Source organism: Chelon labrosus (assembly GCF_963514085.1).
Source record: "Chelon labrosus genome assembly, chromosome: 11".
Taxonomy (NCBI): Eukaryota; Metazoa; Chordata; class Actinopteri; order Mugiliformes; family Mugilidae; genus Chelon; species Chelon labrosus.
The window spans coordinates 28,131,860-28,155,030 of NC_140344.1; the positions used below are offsets into that span (position 1 = coordinate 28,131,860).

The window sequence follows — 23,171 nt, forward strand, 5'->3', positions numbered from 1 at the left end:
TCCGCAAACACCGTCGAGTTCAGACAAGACCGGAAACACGTGAGGGGGACTTAAAAAATAAAAGCACAAAAGTAAATACTGGAAATTATATAAATATAATAATAAACACTTCAAAAGCAACATATGTATACGCCCATAGATTACTGTTATTACTATTATTATTATTTTATGCAATTGTTTTTTGCATATTATAATTAATACCCATACAAAGTAAAGATCACTTTTGATTTAAGTTAACAAAGTTTAATCTCAGATATTCTTATATGGATGACATATTTCAAGGGGCTGTTCTTTTCAGTTCAAAGTTAAAGTCATTTACATTTTGTTTTTGTACCTCATTGATGACTAGATTATGGTTTTATTTGAGATTAATTAGTATCTGAACAGGTGAAAATAGACAACTTGCGACTCTATGTGGATTAAAACGGTTATGATTCTGGATCCTTAAGGTACCCAGATAGCAGTTAAGTTTTGTCCAGATGTGGGCTTGAATTATGGTCAAGACTTAGGATAAATGTGGCTAGATAAATTCAGTCGAAAGTAGATTTGGTCGTTTGGGTTTTTTGGTTGGTTTAGGCCGCATCATTGTCTCAAGTAAGTCGGATTGTTAGTTCTGATTGCTACATAAAAGGGCTAGGTTAATTTCTTGAAAGGTTAGTTGTTGATAGTCACTGAATGGCGATAAAAACGATGGGTTTTGCAGTGGCAGCGTGGACAAGGGTGACTCCAGGACGCTGTAATTCACTGTTAAACCTTCTTGAGGTGTCGTGGGCCAAACTTAACGAAACATCGGTGAAGGGAGGTGCCCACTTGAAAACCCCAGTGACATGCTGCTTACTGCTGTATGGCGAGGTATCTGATGTCTTCATGTTGGTTGGTAGCTATATTTCTTTGTTTATTTAGCTGCTGAGTGGGCTGTACAAGCATGCAGCTTTTCTTTAGTTCATATTTCTTAAACTGAAATGAAGATAAATGTACCATATGCTCATTTTACACGGGCCACAAAATTGTCATCATGTGGGTCAGATTTGGGCCAAATCTGGGGAAGGAGAAGAGAACACAGCTCCACCTTGAACAGGGCAGATATCAGGTATCCAACTAGCCAGATGTGTGTCAAAAACCGGATTATAAATCATGTCATATTCATATGGAACTGAAACAAATCTGGGCCAGTTTAAACAGTCTGCATGTAAGGCACGTTGTAGGTCTGTACCAGATTAAAACCAGAGGAATTCATGTTGGGTGTCATCTCACAAACCTAGAAAACCAACCACATATCAATCTCATATGAATCGGGACAAGTTAAACAAGTCAGATAAACACAACAAAACATTTAAATTGATGTTGTCAATTTAAGAAAGCGATTCAAAAATGAAAAAAAAAAAATCTGCGAAGAAATAATTTTTTAATGTATAAATAAAAATATTAATTTCTTGCAGGCCTTCTTCTTTGTTTTGTGGCCATTTTAAAAACTAAGGAAAATAATGAAATAAACGTTTCCGTTCCTTCGTAAGTACTAATAAAAGATTGCTTTTATTTTGAAGATGTCGTAGCGGAAGTTGTGTGTTCGCGGCGGCAGTGGTTTGGCAGGTCGGTGACTTTAGTCCGCTCCAGGTAAACAATGCTCCTCGGTTTGACACCCGGACTCCGGCTGTTGGCTCACCGCCGCTGCCTGCTCCAGTGTCGCGGCATTAAATCAGAAAACAGCAGCAGGGTGAGTTGTTTCTTTTTTTAAATACTTTATTTTATCGTTTTATTTCTGTGTAAACGCAGGTCAGCAGGTGTAGAGACTGGAAACAAAACTGAGCTAACAGGTTAGTAATCAAGCTAATAACGGTTTAATTAGCATTGCTAATGAAGCACAGTGTCATACCAGCATGGGCACTAGTTATTATCTCCGTAAATTCCTACATTTAGGAAATATGTATATTACTCCTTTATTTCAAAATATAAAACTTTAAGCCGCACTTTTTGAGCGGTTTTGGAAATAATGTTCACTTTAGCCGTTAGTAGTTTTATTTAGTAGGTAGCTAGCGCTTGGTGTGTTAGCATAAATGTGGCCAAAGCTAACAGGCTAACGGTTAATTTGATCAAAACTAACCTTTATTGACCTTTAATGTTTAAATACAAAACGTTAACATTCTCATTGAAGATTTACATTAAAACAAACGAGTAAAGATGTTTTAGCTGCACTTTCTGTGCGGTCAATAATGTTTGCATTAGCACGTTCTATCTTAGCTAGCTAGTTCCTGTTTTGTTAGCTTAAATGTGGTCAACGCTAACAGGTTAACAGGTTATTTTCTCAAAACTAAGTAAACGTATATGGTTGGAAAAAAAAAAAAAAGAAATGGGGATCATTTTAAAATCTAAATATACAAGTTTTTAATAGATGTTAACATGCACGTTGTGATTTTCTGTCCTATATGCTAGCTGCTACCGCCATTTTAGTTTCAAAATAGATTTTCTGGAATTAAATCTGTTTGCGTATTTTCATTTTTTTTAAATGTAACATGTTTGATCCAGTTAAAAAACATGAATGAAAGCTATATAGTACTTTGTTAAAATATAGCGAAACTGATGTTCATAAATAATATTAAAGCTGTAATAGCAGTTGTACGCGCTAGCTAGCAGCTATAGCTAGCCCCTGGAATGTTAGCATTCAGTCACAGCTAACCAACTAACAGCCAATTTTCTCAAAACAAATTACTGTTAAAAGGTTGATTAAAATTTAAAAACATTAAATAGAAACTGTTACTAAATTGAAGTATATCAACACATAAACAATAATAAAGCTGTAGTAGTAGTTGTACCAGGGTTTAGCTGTAGCGGCTACTAGCTACCACAAGTGGGGGAAAAAAATGCAGTGAAAAATGGTGTTTTTCAAGCATTGGTGGTTCAGTGGTAGAATTCTCGCCTGCCACGCGGGAGGCCCGGGTTCGATTCCCGGCCAATGCATCCGTAACTTTTTTCCAGAAGGGCAGACTTGGGGATCATTCCTCCTCCCATTCCCTCCCTCCTCTGACTCATCCAATACACGAGACATTCCCACTTTCATAGCCAGTCAGGGGAGAAACTGCACACTGCAGTGACAGGTGGGTGTCCTCTCAGGTAGCTAGCTGTCTTTAGTCTCAGCTCCACTCACCCTCCACCTCATTTTTGAATCAGCGGTGCGTTTGGTGGAGTGAGACAAAGATGGAGACGGACGGACTGATCTTCAGAACGTCTCCTCAGGAAACATATCCGTGTGGTTGTGGTTTCGTCGTCCTTGTGTATGTGACACCCCGCGGGCCTCAAGGCCTACTTCTTGCTGAGGGTGGCTGCTAGGATCTGGGGAGGGGCTTGTTTTCCCCAATTGCTGACACCTGTGACTGCCCACCTATAAATACTGGGGCAGGCAGTCTCAAGCTCTCTCTCCTTTCTGGGTTGTGGTTTGTAGGAACGTGTCGGCTTGCATGTTCTCGCTCTTTGCGCAGTATTTTTTAAGTTTAATCATTAAATTTGAGTTTTACTTTAAAGGAGCGTGTGTGGTCTCCACATTTTGTCCCTCCTCTGAGCCAGGTCGTGACAAAATGGGGGCTCGTCCATTCATCAGATTGTAGTAATGGCAGTTTTTCTATCTTGTTTTGTGGTGGAGCATCACACATGATGTTTTTTGGAGAGCTTTAATTCGTCTAATCCATTTTGGCTCTTTGCTTTTGAGGAAAGCACGTGGTGCTAAATTGTTTGGTGTGGCCTTGGTTTGACTGGTGTTCTCCTCTGTTAGGTGTAGCAGCAGGTTCTCGTAGGGAATCTGTTGCAAGGGGGTTCTTAGTGTGACGGGGAAAGTGGTTGGAGCCATTGGCTCGGGATCACATTCAGGGTTTTTGGGGTGTTGCTGTTTTATGCAATTGCTTTCCAAGGCCGCTGAGTTTCAGTGAATAAATACCCACCACAAGTACCTGTACGAAGACTAGGTATCAGTTTAGTTATTTCTTCGGCGAGGTAGTTAGTGGGGAGAATCCAGTTTTGTTTTTTTGGGCCACTTGTCGTACAGTGCAGTGATTTGTTCAATGTACCTTAATTTGATTTGTGGATTGTCAGCTTTAGTTGGTGGGATGGCTAACATCGTTGCTGAGTTCATTCAGTCTCCCACCGAAGTGTTGCTGAAGAAGAGCAATTATTGCCAACAAGGTCACTGGATAAAGGAATGTCCTCTCTTACAAGGAGAAGGGAAACGCTTTCATCAGCATTTAAAGTATATAATCCCTCCAGTCATATACATACGTTATTTCCTCCTCTCTCCCAGCCATCTCTGTTTCTCTGCCTCATAGAAGGGAGACTCCTTAAACTCCTTCCAGTTCATCTCTCTAGTCATGCCCTCATCACGGTAGAGAGAGGGTATATTTTCGATGGGCAGTAAATGTATTTCCCTACCACTCCTGGGGAACCCTGTATTTACATGTGGGCTGTTTTTGTCCCTGTTTAAGCGCGAGGTGACCTGCTTGTTGTGTGTCTGGCCTTTTCCTCTGTTTGTCAGTCTTTTCCTTCACCCGTTTCTTCGTGACCTCCAGGTGCAGGAGGTTTGATCACAGCTGGCACCACTGTGTCCACAGGAACACTAACTCACTCCCCTCTTTCAGAGATCTCCCCAGCTGCTGAGTCTCCACAAGGTTTTCCTGACTCGCGTTTAAACATGTGCTTGTGTTCAGGTGTTTTGCCAGATGCTTCACATGATGACATAACATACTCTTTGGGGAGGATGTCAGTGGCAGGGCCAGGGCATGTGATGTTTCTGGAATAAAATCAACCAATAATAATCACTCAAGTTATCCTGTAATCACACTATGAAAAATATACAAGGTTCAATATTATGTTAACGTACCCCGTGCTGCTGGAGGTGCTTCGTGGTCTTCTGGTGTCCAACCGGGAACATGGTTCAGCTGAAGTGTCCCCCTGTTCCTGTACATGACGCCCCCAGAGAGTTCAGGGTCACTCAAACAACCACGCAGAATATGGACTCTTTGGATTCACCAGGCTTTCAGCATTGATGGCTTGAAGAGAGGAATGTCTTTGGGGTCCATGGCCAGGTGAAAAATGCCTCAGGACGTTCTCCACTCAGCTCTGCGGGTGCTGGGATTTTGATCTTGCAGTGCTCTGTGGTGTGCTGTTTGGTGGCATTGGGAGAATGGATACCACAGAACTCATAGGCACCCTGGAGTCTTTTTAGGTCTTCTTAGTCCAGCAGAGAGGAGCTGGTAGAATGTGCTCAAAAGAGGATGATGTTCAGACGTGTACCCTTGTGAAAAACGCCTCAAGCAGTGGAACAAGTCCAATTTCACATCAATGTTGTTGTTGTAATGTGTCCGTGAGGCACAATTGTTTATCAGTGGTCCAGAAGTGGCATCAGCAACAATGGTAGGTGTCGTCTTCCAGGCGTCCCACTGGAGATGTTCACCAGGGAGGTAGTCGGGGATCTTAAATGGAGCACAGCAATCCCTACAAACATATGTAGGTATAAAAAATAGGCATTATATTAGAACTTTGAATTGCTGTGTAAAGAGAAAATGGCTGCTCTCACCTGTCCATCCAGTGATAGTCTGCCTTTTTCACATCGGCATTGCTGTACCTCTTGGTCATTTCTTGGTACATCCGCTCCAAGGACCTCTCGGACTGAACCATCACCCAGGAAACAATCAGCCAGTTTTCGTTCATTGTAGCATAACTGGACATAACTGCCAGTGTTACTCTTCCAACTCCACACTCTCCATTACTTTTCTTCTTCGTCTATTTTTCTTCTTCTTCTTCTGTAGGCTAATAACGTTTGCTGGCAGCTTTTAGGCTCATTACTGCCACCTGGATTGAAGTGAGGACTTTTTTTTTTTTTTTTTTAATAGGCTACTCACGCAGATGTATTCTCCATATGACTGTGCACCAAACTTCACAGGTATTGGTTGTTTAGTTGTTGTCTTCTCCCACTGGGTGATCTATGTGTCCCTCTGCACTGCCGCCGGCCTTGTTGCTTCTGTAGGATTGTGCACTCTTGAGGAAGGCGTGCTTGGTCAGTACAGGTCGAAAGTGTTTGTTACCAGCAGCCTCCATGTGATTAAAGGCCTTTGTTGTCTAACCTTCTGCTGCAACAGATAGTGGCTACTGGCTACTAGCAGTGAGGAGGGAAAAAAATGCAGTGAAAAATAGTGTTTTTCAAGCATTGGTGGTTCAGTGGTAGAATTCTCGCCTGCCACGCGGGAGGCCCGGGTTCGATTCCCGGCCAATGCATACATCATTTTTTTTTCCAGGCTTGGGGATCATTCCTCCTCCCATTCCCTCCCTCCCTCTGACTTCCCTCTCCCATAGCCAGTCAGGGGAGAAACTGCACGCTATGCTTTCTTTAAAATATGGTAAAACCAGTTGTGATTTTCTGTCATTTACTGTCATTTTTTTGTTTCCTAATTTATATCTTTATTAATTGGGAAATTAAAAATCCTTATTTTACATATAGTGATTGCAAAAATAACTTATACTCTGTTTGACAAGAAGGGAGAAATGAGCTCCCTGCACTCTTTAAAGGAGGGGAATCCGACAGTGAGCATTCCTTTGGTTGCTATGGTACCAGCTGTTGTAATCCCCAGGAGTCTGCCGCCTCACGGGCTCAGATAAAGACCAAAGAAACTGCATTCTTGATCGACTGCTTCCTCTGACGTGGAAGCGATTCACTCTGCACACACAGAGAGCACATGGTGCTGGACGAAAGTGAAAAAAACCTCCGTATGTGAGCATTGGTGGTTCAGTGGTAGAATTCTCGCCTGCCACGCGGGAGGCCCGGGTTCGATTCCCGGCCAATGCAACACACTTTTCCTTCCTCTTCTACAGAAATGATTTTCTGTGTTTTTCCATGACCTGTCGTCATGTCTTTGGCCTATTTTGTTTGAGTTTTCAAATAAATACAAGTAAACCCTGCAACCTGAACAGACTACAAAAGCTCTACAGTGATGTAACACCAAATGTTAATTTGTAAGCATTATTATTTATTAGTTTTTTTAACAGGTCCATGATCTGTGCTGTTATTGACAACACCAATGCCAACAATGTGAAGAGATTATGGCAAAGAGAGGACTGTGAATGATTTTTATATTTTTATTGACATTATATTGAATTTCACAGGTATTGGTTGTTTAGTTGTTGTCTTCTCCCATTGGATGATCTATGTGTAACGTCCTTCTGTACCCCTATTGGCCTTGTTACGGCAGCACAAGAGTCTTTGGGTTTAATGTTTTGATTGTCTAGCAGACTGGATGACTGAGAACCTTCACAGACGTCTTGATTGACGCCTGGTGAGGGCTGAAAAGCCATCACTCTTTTGTTGTTTGAGATCATTGTACTCTCGTGGCTGCTTGATCTTTTTGAGACTATGCTCAGTGTAGTCTCTGAGCGCTGTTCAGTCTTTCAGTGATCTCCCCGGTTAGTTAGGGCGTGAACCAGCTGGACTGAGAACCTCGTCCTTCCATCAGTTCGTTCATTTGTTATTTTACCTTTTTTATTTTTGGAGTGATCCTGGGTGGAGACCTGTTTCTCCACTGGGGGTAAGCATGGGGGGGTAAGCACTGATGTTCAGTTTTTAAAGACGGCTGAGCCCGGCACACTCCAGAAGATATTCAGGCTTTAGTAAACATTAGGCAGGTACCAGGGGGATTGCTTCTGTAGGAACTTCCGTAGGAACTCTGAGGAAGGCTTGCTTGGACAGTACAGGTCGAAAGTGTTGGTTACCTGCAGCCTACATGTAAGTAATGGCCTTTTGGTGCAACTTTTAAGGTCTGGTCCTTTATTGTGACTGTGGCTTTTTACAGTCATTAGGTTGAGAACTGGTCAATGAGATGTCTGTGACGATTGCCATTCATCCAGGTCGTGATATTTCCAGAAATGTTTCAAGAACAAAGCTTTGTTTTTGTGGACCTCCACCTCAAGGAAGTCCTTCTCCGCGTGGTGCTTCTGGAGCAACAAGTCAATGGCTTCTGTCATGGCTGATATCCGGGAGCAGATGTCTGTTTGTTTTGGTTACAGTGTTTGTCCCAATCCAGAGGAACAGGACGGTAGCCAGGCACATAAACAATGATAAAGCTATAGTAGTAGTTGTGGGTTTTGCAGCTACTAGCTACTAGCTACTAGACGTGTGAAAAAATGCAGTGAAAATGGTGTTTTTCAAGCATTGGTGGTTCAGTGGTAGAATTCTCGCCTGCCACGCGGGAGGCCCGGGTTCGATTCCCGGCCAATGCATCCATAACTTTTTCTAGACTTGGGGATCACTGCTCCTCCCATTCCCTCTCTCCTCCAATGCAGGAGACATTCCCACATTCCATATCCAGTCAGGGGAAGAACTGCACACAACACTTTCTTTGTATCCCTCCTTCTTTGATGTACCTCTGACAAGGCTCCTTATCAGGGACTTTAGTGCCTTCACCGGCAACATGATTTAGCTGAAGTGTTCCCCAACTCCCGTGCATGACACTCCAGAGAGTTGAGGGTCACCACGACAACCACGGAGAATATGGATTCGCGGTGCTTTGAGCATAGATGACTTTAAGAGTGGAACGTCACTGAGGTCTGTGGCCAAGTGAAAATGCCTCAGGACAGGCTCCACTCTGTCCAGCATGTCTGTAGGTGCTGGTATCCTTTTCCTGCAGTGCTCCCTAATGTGCTGTTTGGTAGGGCTGGACGATATATTGCATTTGCGATAATGTCACGATATGATCAAGTGCAATTTTCTAACCGCAAAGGCTGCGATTACGGCTGCGATTATACCCTGCTCACGTTGTAGCGCCCGCAAAGTCATAATCACAAAACACACCTCCATTCATGGCTTCCTCCGTCATCCACCCACATTCATCTCCTACTCCAATGGAGATAATCCACCGATTCCCGCGTAGTTTGAATCCGTCCTCCAGGAAGGACATTTATGATGAGTGCAAGTCACCGGTGAGCCCCCGCCGATACTGTTCCAGTGGAGCAAGTCCGACTCTGACTGACTGACTGACTACGTTAAAAAACTTCGGTACCGTGAGTACTCGGTGTGCATTTTTGTTTTGTATGTGCCGTTTGCTGCACCGCGACGAGAGGCGCTCGTTATTTTGAGTTATTTCCTTATTTTGTGTCGGAGGCGCGGTAAAACCCGGAGCGGAGTTTTGAGTTGTTGTTTTGTGGGGGCGCAGGTACTGGACTGAACTGTGATTTTGCGGAACACTGAAACAGACTTTTCCAACTGGACTGAACTAAAATTAGAGACGGACTAAGGCGCACCCTTTTTTGTTTGTTTGTTTTGGCACTGATGATCATAATTGTGGTTATTATTTTGTGTGGGTTGACTAATTATTTTTTTGTTCTGTTTTATTTTACGTTGTCAGACTTGACTCTGACTGGCACCCCAACATTAAAACGAGTCAAACCCGCTACAACGTGACATGCGCGTGACATGCGCGTGACATGCGCGTGTAAAACGAGATTGTCTAATCACAGAGGCTGCACTCTGGTCACGTGACAGTATACTATTGTGTATGTTCAAAATACTATTGTGATTGAATTAGTCAAATAAAAATGTCAGTCATCAATTCTTGCATCACCTCATGTCATCATAACAGGTCTGGCTTCCAGGAAAGAACCGTTTCTTTTTAATCTAATACAGTGTTGGCCATACTATATGATGTATTGCTTGTCTTTGCTTAATAATACAGAAGACAAAGACCTTTAAAATCGCATATCGCATCGCAATCGCAATATTGGCATGAAAAATCGCAATTAGATTATTTTCCAAAATCGTTCAGCCCTACTGTTTGGTGGGTTTGGGTGGATGGATACCACCGAACTCATAGGCACCCTGGAGTCTTTTTAGGTCTTCTTAGTCCAGCAGAGAAAGCAGCAGAGACTGTGACGCTCAGATGCTCAGCCTTCTATTGCATGCAGATATACCAGTTGAACTCGCTCATACTTGAGGTGCATTCTGTGTTTTTTTGTTTTTGGAATATACCATGATCTGGGTCACTGACCATTGAAAAGCCATGGACAGAAAATTCTTTAAATTAGATTTCTAGGGTTAGACAATCCCTTAACAGGATAATTCTAGCATACCTTCTTTGTGCAGTAGAACTATCGGGACATGTCCAAGTGGGTTGACCACACACTCAAAAAAATGAATCATTGACTTTAATTAAAATTATTATGTCAACAGGTTCCACGAAAGTGTATTATGTTAGTTCAAAGCAAATATGTTAAGGTCATCTAACTTTATGAACTTGTATTACGTTAACACAATGTAAATGTGTTGACCCAACTAGATAAAATAACTTTTGATCAACAAGAGATATTTAAGCTTATCCAACCTAATTCATTTATGTTACATGGACATAAATAATATATTTACAGGCTACATATTTTACATTTGTCCTTTAAACATGTATCTTATTAGTAGAAGTAAAATAATAAATTTAAGTTCAATTTATTAAAATAGGTTTTCATCCAATTTATTTTATATGAATTAGTGTGACCTAATTCTAGTTTGTCTACAGGTTCCACACAAATTAATTTGGTACACCCAACATATTTTTTGTATTTCCTTTATTCAGCAAGGTTCAACACTAACAGTTGTACACTGCCTTTATGCCGTCCAACAATACAACCACCTTGATGCAGCATAAACAAAACATCCATAACAAACAAAACATCCATAACAAACCATAACAATACATTTTTACAAACATGTCAGCTTGAGTTGCAGCATTCTGTTACAGTACAAGAAGTTCTTAAAGGGGAACTCCGGCGCAAAATGAACCTGGGGTTAATAACACATGTGTACCGAGTTCGACCGTTCTCTGGTATTTGTTTTCATGTATTTGTTTTGTTAGTCAAATGTGACCAGTTTTCTTGCAAACCGCTATTTAGCGTATAACGCTAGCCTTCGGGGCACACCTACTCATAAAAAGAAATCGCTATTTCTATACCACTAACAAGGCTCACAATATCACCACACTTACACGGTAGCATAACCAGGGTCTCTACATGTAAACCGAAGCACTGAGAACTTTGCAAGTATGCAGGCAGTTTATTAAAAAAGGAATACAGTACCGTTCGCGTCCGGCTCGCATATCCAAGCGGGCGCCATCTTGGGGAAACTGAACTCTCTTCGTTCAGTGCTCTCAGTGCTCTCTTCCGGCAACAGACAGTTCAGTTTCCCCAAGATGGCGCCCGCCTGGATATGCGAGCCGGACGCGAACGGTACTGTATTCCTTTTTTAATAAACTGCCTGCATACTTGCAAAGTTCTCAGTGCTTCGGTTTACATGTAGAGACCCTAGTTATGCTACCGTGTAAGTGTGGTGATATTGTTAGCCTTGTTAGTGGTATAAAAAAAGCGATTTCTTTTCATGTGTCGGTGTGCCCCGAAGGCTAGCGTTGTACGCTAATTAGCGGTTTGCAAGAGAACTGGTCACATTTGACTAACAAAACAAATACATGAAAACAAATACCAGAGAACGGTCGAACTCGGTACACATGTGTTATTAACCCCAGGTTCATTTTGCGCCGGAGTTCCCCTTTAACTGGTTATGAAAGAGTGCCAATGTACAAAAAACAAGACCTTCAGCTAGAAGATTGGCTATTGGCTATTTTTCTGAAGTGATTTCTTTTTTTTTTTCCTGCTCTGCTATTTTCTAACAGATAATCATTTTCACATTCGGCATCCAAATTTGGTTCATTCATACAGTTTGTTCTTGAGCATCTGTAACTTGGTTGAGAGGCTGTTAGCATCCAGTTGAAGGAAGAGCTTCTGAAGTACTTCAAAGAAGGCTTTCAGTTTCTTAGGATAACTGAGGTTCAGTGCATATATTACACCCATTAAGAGTGCACATGCAGAGGCAACGTCTCCCAGGTCATGTAGAACTTTAACACCCTCAATCACTATTCCAACATCAGCTGGAGGAGTGGTGGCATCGCCTCCCTCTACTTCGATGCTGTAGATGCCAAGGGTAAGTAGATCAAGCTCCTTCTGTGCAGCAGTACCATCAGCATCCTTTACACAGGGGAAAAAGAAAGGACACAACCAATCTATGAAATCACAGATTTTGAAGAATTCCAAAGATTAACTTTTGCCTTTCAGGTGTCCCTTAATGAAAATATCATGATTATGACGGTATTATTGGTGAAAAAGGTCTGAGCGTCTGTAACAGTAGAATTTGTAGTTGTGTACAGTGATTTGTATCTGTGTAAGTATGAGTTGTGTACTTGTACAGTTATTTTTATGTGTCCTTGGGACAACTCATACTTACACAGATACAAATCACTGTACACAACTACAAATTCTACTGTTACAGACGCTCAGACCTTTTTCACCAATAATACCTTCATACATGATACTTCAAAAAGTGCTATTTGTGTAAAAATAAGATAAAACCCCTTGGATAAGAGGCGAAACGTCTTCATATTACCAAGTGCAATTGATCAGATTCAACAAGATTAGTCAAGATTTGATTTATTACAGGTAGAAACTAAACTATTAAAATTACCAACCAGGTATTCTTTCAAGAGGATGTCTGGGTCTTCATTCAGATAGATACAAAGTGCCCTGAGGATGCACTCTCTCCTCTTTTCAACAGTTTCATTCTAAAGAGCGAAAAAAATAAAAATAAAAAATGCAGAAATACTAGGGTTAACTTGTCACTGTACCTGTTAAAACTGACTAGACAACATCAACTTATAATTCCATAATGTTCTCTACTCGTAGCAAAACATACCTGTGTGATTGGGACCAAAGTCCTGCTGATTTTAGTCCCTGCAGAGCCTCCTTTCTTCTGGAACACTTTGATGAGCTGGGCAGTGTGTTGGTCAAGCTGTGCATGGAACTTTGAGACAAGGGGACCAGTAGTGATCCTCACAAATTCTGCTTCCACCTGAAAACATAATGTCCACGAACAACAAATTATTGGTACCTATTAAAACATTTAACATTTAAACAGAAATACTCTCACAAGAATGTACAAAAACAGGCTGTGCTCTAAACAACAGTATTTCCTGTGTCATGGTTACATTTTACACAAAATTAGATTAATATTCCCATGTTACATTGTATCAAATGACAAAAAAATAATGACTATAGCTGGGGTTCAAATCCAACCTCTCCCCTGCCCTTCCTGTCTCTACACTGTCACTGTCCAATATAGCAGAATTGCCCAAAAAAAAAAAAAAAAATAATAATTATATATATATATATATATATAAAACAATTGTTGAAGCATTTCATACCTCTGCCACAGTGAACAATCCTGGCCATCTGATCTTGAACTCTGCGACCATGGGCTTGTCTCTGACGACCTCCAGTCTCCTGTATGCGAAGGTCTTGGCCATCTTTTCTTTGACAACTTTATCATTATGTCTTTTCTTGACTTCAGATAACAACGCCAATCTTTCACCTTCAAGGCTGTCCTGTGTCTCTCCGGCAGGATAGGGAGGACAAAAATTTACCTCTGCCTTCCTCGGTTTTTTGACATTGTAGGCAGGCTGACATCTATCTACAGGTTTGTGCTTGAGGGAATTGATGCTCAGTTCTGGACACCCCAAGTTTCTAAGCTTTGTCCTGTAGTTTGCCATCTTGTACTTAAGACTTATTTTCCAGCCGTAGAAACCACAGAAGGATCCCTGTTCCCTCAAACATGGATGTGCTTTGATTAAAGCTTCAGCAACAGATTCAGTTTCTGAGTTTGAGGGATATGCCTTGAACTTGAAGATTTCCTGTGCCAGACTTTCCAAGATGTCTGATTTAAGTTTGTGACCAGGGGACAGAAGAACTCCATCTGATATGAAGGCCTGGTTTGCACTTCGAAGTTGCATCTCCACATCATACGAAAACTTTGGGATTTGGAATTCTGTGGGCCAGTGACATCGAGCATTTTCTGGATCAGAGGAGAGTATTGGTGTGTCAGAACATGACAACAAGGATGTTTCTTCCTCTCTCTGGTTTATGCTGCCTTGGCTGAGGTCTAGAGCATCTGACAAGCGGATGATTTTCACTGTGCTCTTGTCTTGAATGTCGCAAATTTGATTAAGGTTAACAAACTCGTTACCAAAGTCACTGTCCATGTACTGGAGTCTAATGGCCCCCTCTAAATCAAACTGACGTTTGATCTCATTCGAAAGATCCTCAACAGACTTTGGCATGCCTGATTCTATGGTCAGTTTTTCAGCACTGTTGGAACCAAGGATAATCCGCAGTTTTATTGGTGCAGCCATCATCAAAATGTTTTAGTCTAGAAAAGATAAAAATACAAAGTCATTAAATATGTATGAATTAAAATCGTTGAAATTAGAAAGTAACCAACTGACTTTGATAATATGTAAAGCAAAAAGGACACTGAAGCAAACACTGAGCGATCCACAGACAGAAGCCAGTGACATAATGATAGTAGCATGGAAAATGAATTGTCATGCTATGGGAATGGCTAGGCGCTACGTCATCATGTCCAAAAAAGCCACTTCCGTGTCCATTCGCTAATATTCTAACGGTTACGGTGCTCTGTCAAACTGGACTACAACGGCATTAAAATGGTGCAGTGCTGTGTCCCGTGTTGCAATAACAGAAACGACGTGAACAAAACGATCTCTTATTACCGATTTCCCCTCCACGAAAAAGAGAAGAAGAGATGGCTGAAGTTGATACGGTAAGTTGGATCTCAAATGATGAACATTAATAACAAAAATAATAATAATAACCGGCTAGCGATTACTAGCGAGCTAACGTTACTAGCTAGGTACTACTAGCTACTGCTAGCTGTTTGTTTTGTCAGCACTTCGACTTCCACTTAACGTTAGCTCGCCATCTCTTCTTCTCTTTTTCGTGGAGGGGAAATCGGTAATAAGAGATCGTTTTGTTCACGTCGTTCCTGTTATTACAACACGGGACACAGCACTGCACCATTTTAATGCCGTTTTAGTCCAGTTTGACAGAGCACCGTAACCGTTAGAATATTAGCGAATGGACACGGAAGTGGCTTTTTTGGACATGATGACGTAGCGCCTAGCCATTCCCATGGTTAGTGGTGCTCAAATTACTTGCTTTAGGTTGGAATAGGCGATATGACATTTTTGACCAAATACCTCAATATCGATATTGTGATGATATAGTGGAGATGACTATGGTACTTCCACAAAATATTTACACAATGAGATTTTTGATAAATAATCACCTGTAACGTGTTTATAATAACTATGTGGGTAAAGGCAAATAATTGCTAGTTCAGAAAATGTCATCATTTTACTGTAATGTGGCCTTTAAACCTAGGAAGACACAACACTTATGCCATATTCTAATATTACAATACCCAAAATCCCAGACAATATCTAGTCTCACATCACAATATCGATATAATATCAAAATATTGCTCAGCCTCACCAGTGACACGGAGTTAGTGCATGCACAGAAACAGATTAGTAAACAGCCAAGTGGAAAGAGGTGACAGGTGTTATCTTGGTATTAGGTGCTCATGCTAGTGAGAATAAAGTGCACATTTAGTAAGCTATCAATTAAAGCCATTTACTCACGTATTCAATATGTGCTTGTAATATAAGGATATCTTTTAAATGTAACCAGTCGAAGGGACCCAACGAAGTAGTCATGTAATGGGTACTTCTCTGCCAGTTTGTCATGTGTTATCAGGGACATTGTGCCAGTTGGACATGGTTGCAGTTCAAAGGCCCGGTAGTGCTCCCTAAACCAAGCTGAGAACATCCTGACTATGAAATTCAGCGTATCCTGAAGTACACATATTCGTATTATCTCTCCAAATTCAGGTAGACCATCAGTAAATCCACAGATGACTATCATTCCCTTTCTGTAATTGATCCCCTTGCAATCAGCGCTTTTAGCCATGTTTACTTCTGTCATGTTTGGGTACATCTGCTGGAGAGGCAATGATACATCATCTTTCAGCACTTCAACAGGGACTCTCGATACACTTGATACTTCAACTCCAGGTTTCTGTGGACATGATGAGTGTAAGTGATACGCAATCATCATCTGATGTTTTCTTGACAGTGTTAGAGCAACATTCTTGAAACACTTGGTGTGACGGGCAACCTTCTTAAAAAAACTGTGTTTGCTCTCAAACCGCATTGTCCAGACTCCAACTAGAGGACCGAAGCATCGGGTCATGTGAGGATAGTGCTCTAAGAAGTGATGCTTGGGGAGAAGTTTTTGGTTGGGAAATGCTTCTTGATATTTCTGTCTGTGATCAGATATTTTGAACTGAAGATATCCAATGGATTCTTCTGTATGGATCTGGGAAACGGCAAGTTCCACGATCTCTTTTAAATCCAAAATTATCTCCCACACTGGTTCACCGTCAGGTATAACATCTCCAATCATGAAAGGCAGCAATCTTATGAGGGTCCAATTTTCAGCTGCATTGCCACCTATTGTTTTTTTGCTTAAAAATCTTTGTGGCATAACATGGGGACGGTTTGTTTTATCTTCTCCTTTGTAGGGGAAACTGAGAATAACCTTATTTAAAGTGTCCAAAGAGAGGTATTTTTTGGATATCAACACACCCAGACACTGTGCAAGTTCCACTGGAACAATACCCTCCAACAGGTCGTGGAGTACATCGGGTGGATATCCAGTTGTCACATCAAAATGAGAAAGATTTTCTGTCAGCACGCATGGCCTTTTCACTCCAACACAAGGCTTTCCACTTTCCGCTGCATGTTTTACATGTTGTTTGTGTTCGTCTTTGGATCGAAGACAAAACTCACTGGACAGAACCTGCTTGGTCTGAAAATCACTGAGACGCCCTGTGCAAAATCGACAAACATACTCTCCTGAAAAACTTTCCACAAAGCCCGCAATCCCATGGGCACCCAGATTATCTGCAGCTACACATTGTACTGTGCCTTTAATATTTTTTCCAATCTGTGGGTTAAACACCCCATGCTCTTCCAAAGCAACCAGATCACGCAAAAGAGGTTCAAGCACTTTTCCATATCCGTATTCCTTGATGTAGTTACTTTTACACAGTACTGCCAAGTAGATGGATGACAAAGAGGAGTGTTGGCCTGGGGGTAAGTTGCTCAAAATCCAGTATATAGCGCAAAGTTTGTGCTTCTTTCTGGAAGTACCCAGAGGGTTGCACACCTCAAACTCGTCAATATAAAGGGTCACACTTATTCTCAATTCCCCTGAAGATAGGAACTCATTTTGTTTAAAAAACTCTCCATCCTGAAATGACTTGTATTCTTGGTGTGCAGTTTCATTTTGGTGAGCACTGTAGTTTTCTACTACATCATCAATTATACCATCTTTGCTAAGGAGCTGCTGCAATGACTGCAATAATGGTACATATTGGTAGGTATGGTTGCGCTCCTTATCCAAAACATATTCAACTGGTTCAACTACTTGGAACTTGTCTTTGAAGTACTGCCTCCGCTTAAAAGCAGTGCCAAGTGGGCCCTGATCTCCAATTGCTTTTGTCAAGGGATTAGAAAGAGAGAGGGCAGAGGCCAATTCTTCAGTTTCTTTTGCATCAAGAGCAAGATTATGCTTAGTACAAAAATCTGAAACAATGGCATTTAATGTACTCTGTGATGCAGAACTCATTAGGAAGTGCAAGTCCTGTAAAAGCTCATCGACTGCATTACTGGGAACATGGAGTATGTTTTCCAGCTTAAGCAACATTGCTGCAAGTTTCTCTTCTATCATCTTCTCAACATTTTCTGAGACGTCTCTCTGAAAACTAGACTGCACTTCAAGCTGGGCTTCTTCTGATTCTTCATTGTCTCCATGGTCATATGATACACTTGAGCTTTCAAAAGTGTCTCTTTCTGCAACAATTCCAGGTTTAAAGTCAGTGTAAGAATAACCAAGGTGTTTTCTATTTTTATGTGATTTAAATGTCCCATAAATATTTGTCCTAAATGTACAACCCTTGAACATGCAGGGGACTGTTTCATTGGCTTTGAGATGCAAATTTATATGAGTGAAATACTCCTTTTCAGAGGCAACTTCAGAGGATCCACAAACATGACAACTGAATGTGGCTGATGTCAATGTTTGCCGTGATGTTTCTCTACTATGGACTCTACACAAATGTGACCTGAGCGCATTCCAAGATTTAGATGTACAAGGACAACTAATATATGGGCAAGGATATGGGTGCCTGCGCCCATAATGTGGATGTTTTAACCTGTAATGTTTAAGTAACTGGCCTCTAGTTGAGGTCTTTGAACTGCAACCTTTACACTGCCACATTCAAATCTGGGAGGGGAAGGGGAGAGGGGCACAAAAAAAACAAAACACAAAGGAGATATTGGTAAGGGAAACTCAACTTGTAAAACAGTCTTAAATTAAGAAAGAAATGTCTGACTGTTAACATACCACGGGCAAGCTCAGCAGTGCCACCAACACCACATCAGTCAGTGAAGAAACAGCTATACAATCTGAAATTCAACATAAAGGAGCCATAAATGAATGTAGTTCATTACTTGTTTTTAAAAGAACTAGAAATCTAAAAAAGAAAAACACCTACTCAGAACGAGAGCAAGAGAATGAAGCACCTGATAAATGTTTCTTAAAATAAAAATACTGGCAACTCAATTCACAGTAATTAAGTAGCTGGTTGTGATCATACCTGTTATGAGTAGGGCAGACAGGAGGAAGCACGGATCATCAATAAGCCATTAATCAGTACCTGAAATATTGCAACATGATATGATTATTACAAAAAGAGAAAATAAACAAAAATACATTTATAAAAATGTTAAGAGATGAATGCTTTGTACAGGGTCCTTTAGAGCTACAGTATATACAGTCCTCACCATGACTTACATGCACTCAATCCAAGTAAAAAAAACATAAAAAACAAAACAACACTTTACTGATTGGGCTAGGGGGCACCCCAAACAATTAATAGTGTTGCCTTGGCAACCGCTCAGTGTATCGGTACAGTAGCGCCGCGCTCTGAAGTTGATACGGTTGACCAATAAAAGCTCAAGACACAAGTATTAGAGCATTAAATACTAAAATATGTTAACGGAGACTCTGACACAAAGACGTAGTAGCTCTGTACCAGTTAACAGCGTTACTACATCTTAGTAACCAGTTAGCAGACCAGTTTGCAGATAACGGGCTAAATCTGTTAGCCTACTGTTCCACGGTAGCACACACGGCTAACAGAAAACTTACTATAAATGACGACACCACTGCAGCTAAACATCAGTATGTTAGCATAAATGCTAACACTAGTTAACACAGTATGTTAGCATAAATGCTAACATAAATGCTAACATACAGACACACTGAAAGTGACCGTTAGCCAAATAACAGCAGCATGTTTAACACGGCATTAGCATGCTAACTTAGGACACCAGCAAAAAACAAAACAAAAACCCTGTCCGGATGATCTGTCGAGAACAAATGACAAGCTTTACGTGGGCCGGTCAGAGTCAGCCAAAGGGCCGTATACGGCAACATAATTACAACAATAAGCCCATTTCAATAAAAATGTTATTTAAAAATAGACAGCACTGGCTTTCAATCCACCAAAGCTGTCTTGCACCGCTAGCGCAGTGTGATTTACAAGTGACAGCTGAGGAAATGGGTGGGACTTACCCACATGGACGAAATGTGATTGGCTAACAGCATAGGTAGTGATACGTGAACACAGGTATGGGAATGGCTAGGCGCTACGTCATCATGTCCAAAAAAGCCACTTCCGTGTCCATTCGCTAATATTCTAACGGTTACGGTGCTCTGTCAAACTGGACTAAAACGGCATTAAAATGGTGCAGTGCTGTGTCCCGTGTTGCAATAACAGAAACGATCTCTTATTACCGATTTCCCCTCCACGAAAAAGAGAAGAAGAGATGGCGAGCTAACGTTAAGTGGAAGTCGAAGTGCTGACAAAACAAACAGCTAGCAGTAGCTAGTAGTACCTAGCTAGTAACGTTAGCTCGCTAGTAATCGCTAGCCGGTTATTATTATTATTTCTGTTATTAATGTTCATCATCTGAGATCCAATTTACCGTATCAACTTCAGCCATCTCTTCTTCTCTTTTTCGTGGAGGGGAAATCGGTAATAAGAGATCGTTTTGTTCACGTCGTTTCTGTTATTGCAACACGGGACACAGCACTGCACCATTTTAATGCCGTTGTAGTCCAGTTTGACAGAGCACCGTAACCGTTAGAATTTTAGCGAATGGATACGGAAGTGGCTTTTTTGGACATGATGACGTAGCGCCTAGCCATTCGCCCGACCCAGCCCCCCAGCGGACCACAACGCTGTTGGCCGTTGCGATAGACAAGAGACGCGTTCGACTTCATGCAGATCTGTGCAGATCTGACTTGCCGTGATGCATGCTGGGTTGTTCATGCTCATAGACCTCGAATATGATTGGTTAAAATGAACTTGTTCGACCCAGCATGCATCACGGCAAGTCAGATCTGAGCTGACTTGCCGTGATGCATGCTGGGTTGTTCATGCTCATAGACCTCGAATATGATTGGTTAAAATGAACTTGTTCAACCCAGCATGCATCACGTCAAGTCAGATCTGCTCAGATTTGCATGAAGTCGAACGCGCCTTATTTTCCCCCTTTAGTTTTCTTTTTCCCATGGCCCGGTCCACCGGGGAAATCCCCGGTGTCCCCGTACGCCAGTCCGCCTCATTGAGCGGATTGGCCCGTTGTTGCGATACGTCAACGTCGCCGCCATATTGGAGGAAGTAGTTCTGTCCCGCGAACCAATACGAGTCAATGGAATGAACTTTATTAAGCGTCTTCTACAAAGTACTATAAGCATTTCCACATTCACACACGAACGTATATATTGAGGAAACCGATAGGAACCAAAAACAACGTCTGATTACATTCGGAGTAGTTAATGTTACAGACGTTGTTTTTGGTTCCCATCAGTTTCCTGAATATATCCGTTTGTGTGTGAATATGTAAATGAGACGTATTATCTTACAGCACTTTGTACAAGATGCTTAATAAAGTTCCCAACGTAATTTGCTTTTTAGAAGACGTAGCATTTCCTGTACTTGTTTTACAATAAAAGCCCCCCACTAATTTGCCGATGGAAAACTTTTAAATGGAAAATGGCGGGATAACAGCAGACCGACGTAAACGTAAACGTGCCAGACCCACCGTTCTCTTAAACACAAGCACTTCAGAAATATAGAACTAGTGTTGTATCACAAACACACAATTAAATAATGCTCAATAATAAGCTACTACAATAATAAGTACGGATGAAACATGTCCACCTACCTTATACAGTCAATGCTCGAACCGTTGTCAAGTTTCACCACCAAAAACAAGGACGCTAGTGAGTTTGCGCAAGTGCCCTCTGAAGCATTTTAATATTCTTCTTACTGCCACCTTCTGGATGTAAGAAGTATCGCACCCATAATTCACTTAAATTAAATGATTTGTGTTTAACCAATGCATAATTATTTTGTACACATAACGAAAGACACAATTACATGGACTTTATTAGAAAAAAATAAGTTAACTTAACAAACACATGTATTTTAAGTAAACTGAAAACATACAATTAATATAAAGTAAACAACCCACTTCATTCACTTTTTTGAGTGCAGCTGGCACCATGGTGACCCCAGGAACGCTCTTCTGAGCCTTCTCAGCCTCTTTCTAGCTTAGCTAGGTAGCTAGCAAAGTTAAATTTTCAATAGTTTATTCTAAATAAGATGTATTTGCTGATATTTTAATAATCTTACATACATTTTTCTATAAAATGCCACGTCTCAACTGCATTATGTTTAGTATTCATGTATATGAACTGATGAACTGCACAGGCTGCTGCTCTTTGTTGCTAAATCTAATATTATTACCCAAAAAAAAAGAGTTTGAAGAAGGACTGATGCAAAACACATGCTCTTATTATATGGACGCTTATACAGATAAGGCAGCTGAGACATGATTTTATTTTTATTCATGTATTTGGAAGCGTATTGATGACACAGTACGCTCAGCATGTGTTGTGGGTAATAAATGGAAGTGGTACTCAATCAAATTAAGAAGGAAATATGTAAACTACCATAAATCAATGCATTGGCCGGGAATCGAACCCGGGCCTCCCGCGTGGCAGGCGAGAATTCTACCACTGAACCACCAATGCTTGTATAGCTGTTGTTTTTTCATGTTTTTTTTTTTTTTTTTTTAAATTAAATATTGACTCCAGTTGTCGTGTACATTTCCTCCTGCCCAAAAAAAGTTAGTTTAAGGCCCACTCTGACCTTTTTTGCAGTGCAAAGCCTACATAGGTGTGATGAAATTTTAAACAAATCCAGCAACACTGGATCATTCTGTCGATGCTGTTGTTCTATCTACCGAGGGGATTTATGGCTATATTTTTTGTAGCTGTTTACATCCCTCCCAGCTCCGACAACAACAAGAGGATAGAGGCACTGAATGAACTGTACCAGCACATCAGTGAGCAGCAGACAGCCCACCTGGATGCTTTTCTCATCCTGCCCGGGGACTTCAACCACGCTGACCCAAAGACTGTGTTTCCCAAAATACACCAACATATTGACTTTCCTACACGGGGAAAAAAACACATTGTGGCCAGAAGGGTGTTCAGCGGTACTTCAAGACTGTTTCAGTACCACCGACTGGAATATGTTCAAGCAGGCTGCCACGTACAACAACACCACAGACCTCCAGGAGTACACACACTGTCACTGCTTACATAGCCATGATGACGTCACGGACATCAAGACCATCACTGTTTGGGCCAATCAGAAGCCACGGCTGACAGGGGATGTCTACAGGCTCATGAAGGCTCGAAACGCTGCCTTCAGAGCTGGAGATGAGGTGGGCTTGAGGACAGCTAGGGCCAACCTGTCCCGAGGCACCAGAGAGGCCAAGAGGCAGCACTCCAGGAGGATAGCCCATCGCTTCAGCGACAGCAGAGACACTTGGAGTCTGTGGCGATGAATACAGACCGTCATGGACTACAAGCCCACACCACAGATCTGGGAAAGCTCCATGCTCAGAAGATTCCACCTTCATCTGGAGACCAGGTGATGACACTGTCCTCAGCAAGTGTGAGGAGATCCCTTAGCAGGATCAATGCACGCAAAGCCTCCAGGTCCAGACAACATACCCGATCGCTTTCACCCCACCCACCAACCCACGGACTTCACT

General features: G+C 41.5%; 1 protein-coding gene across 1 annotated transcript in view; it reads left to right on the forward strand.

Annotated features, from left to right (window-relative positions):
- The first annotated feature begins 1,589 nt into the window (after positions 1-1,589).
- Positions 1,590-23,171, forward strand: part of ldhd (lactate dehydrogenase D) — a 32,638-nt gene continuing 11,056 nt past the window's right edge. Inside the window, exon 1 of the mRNA XM_084555416.1 lies at positions 1,590-1,714. Within this exon, the coding sequence (XP_084411542.1) occupies positions 1,622-1,714 (93 nt within the window). The 5' untranslated portion in view covers positions 1,590-1,621. The remainder of the gene's footprint in view (positions 1,715-23,171) is intronic.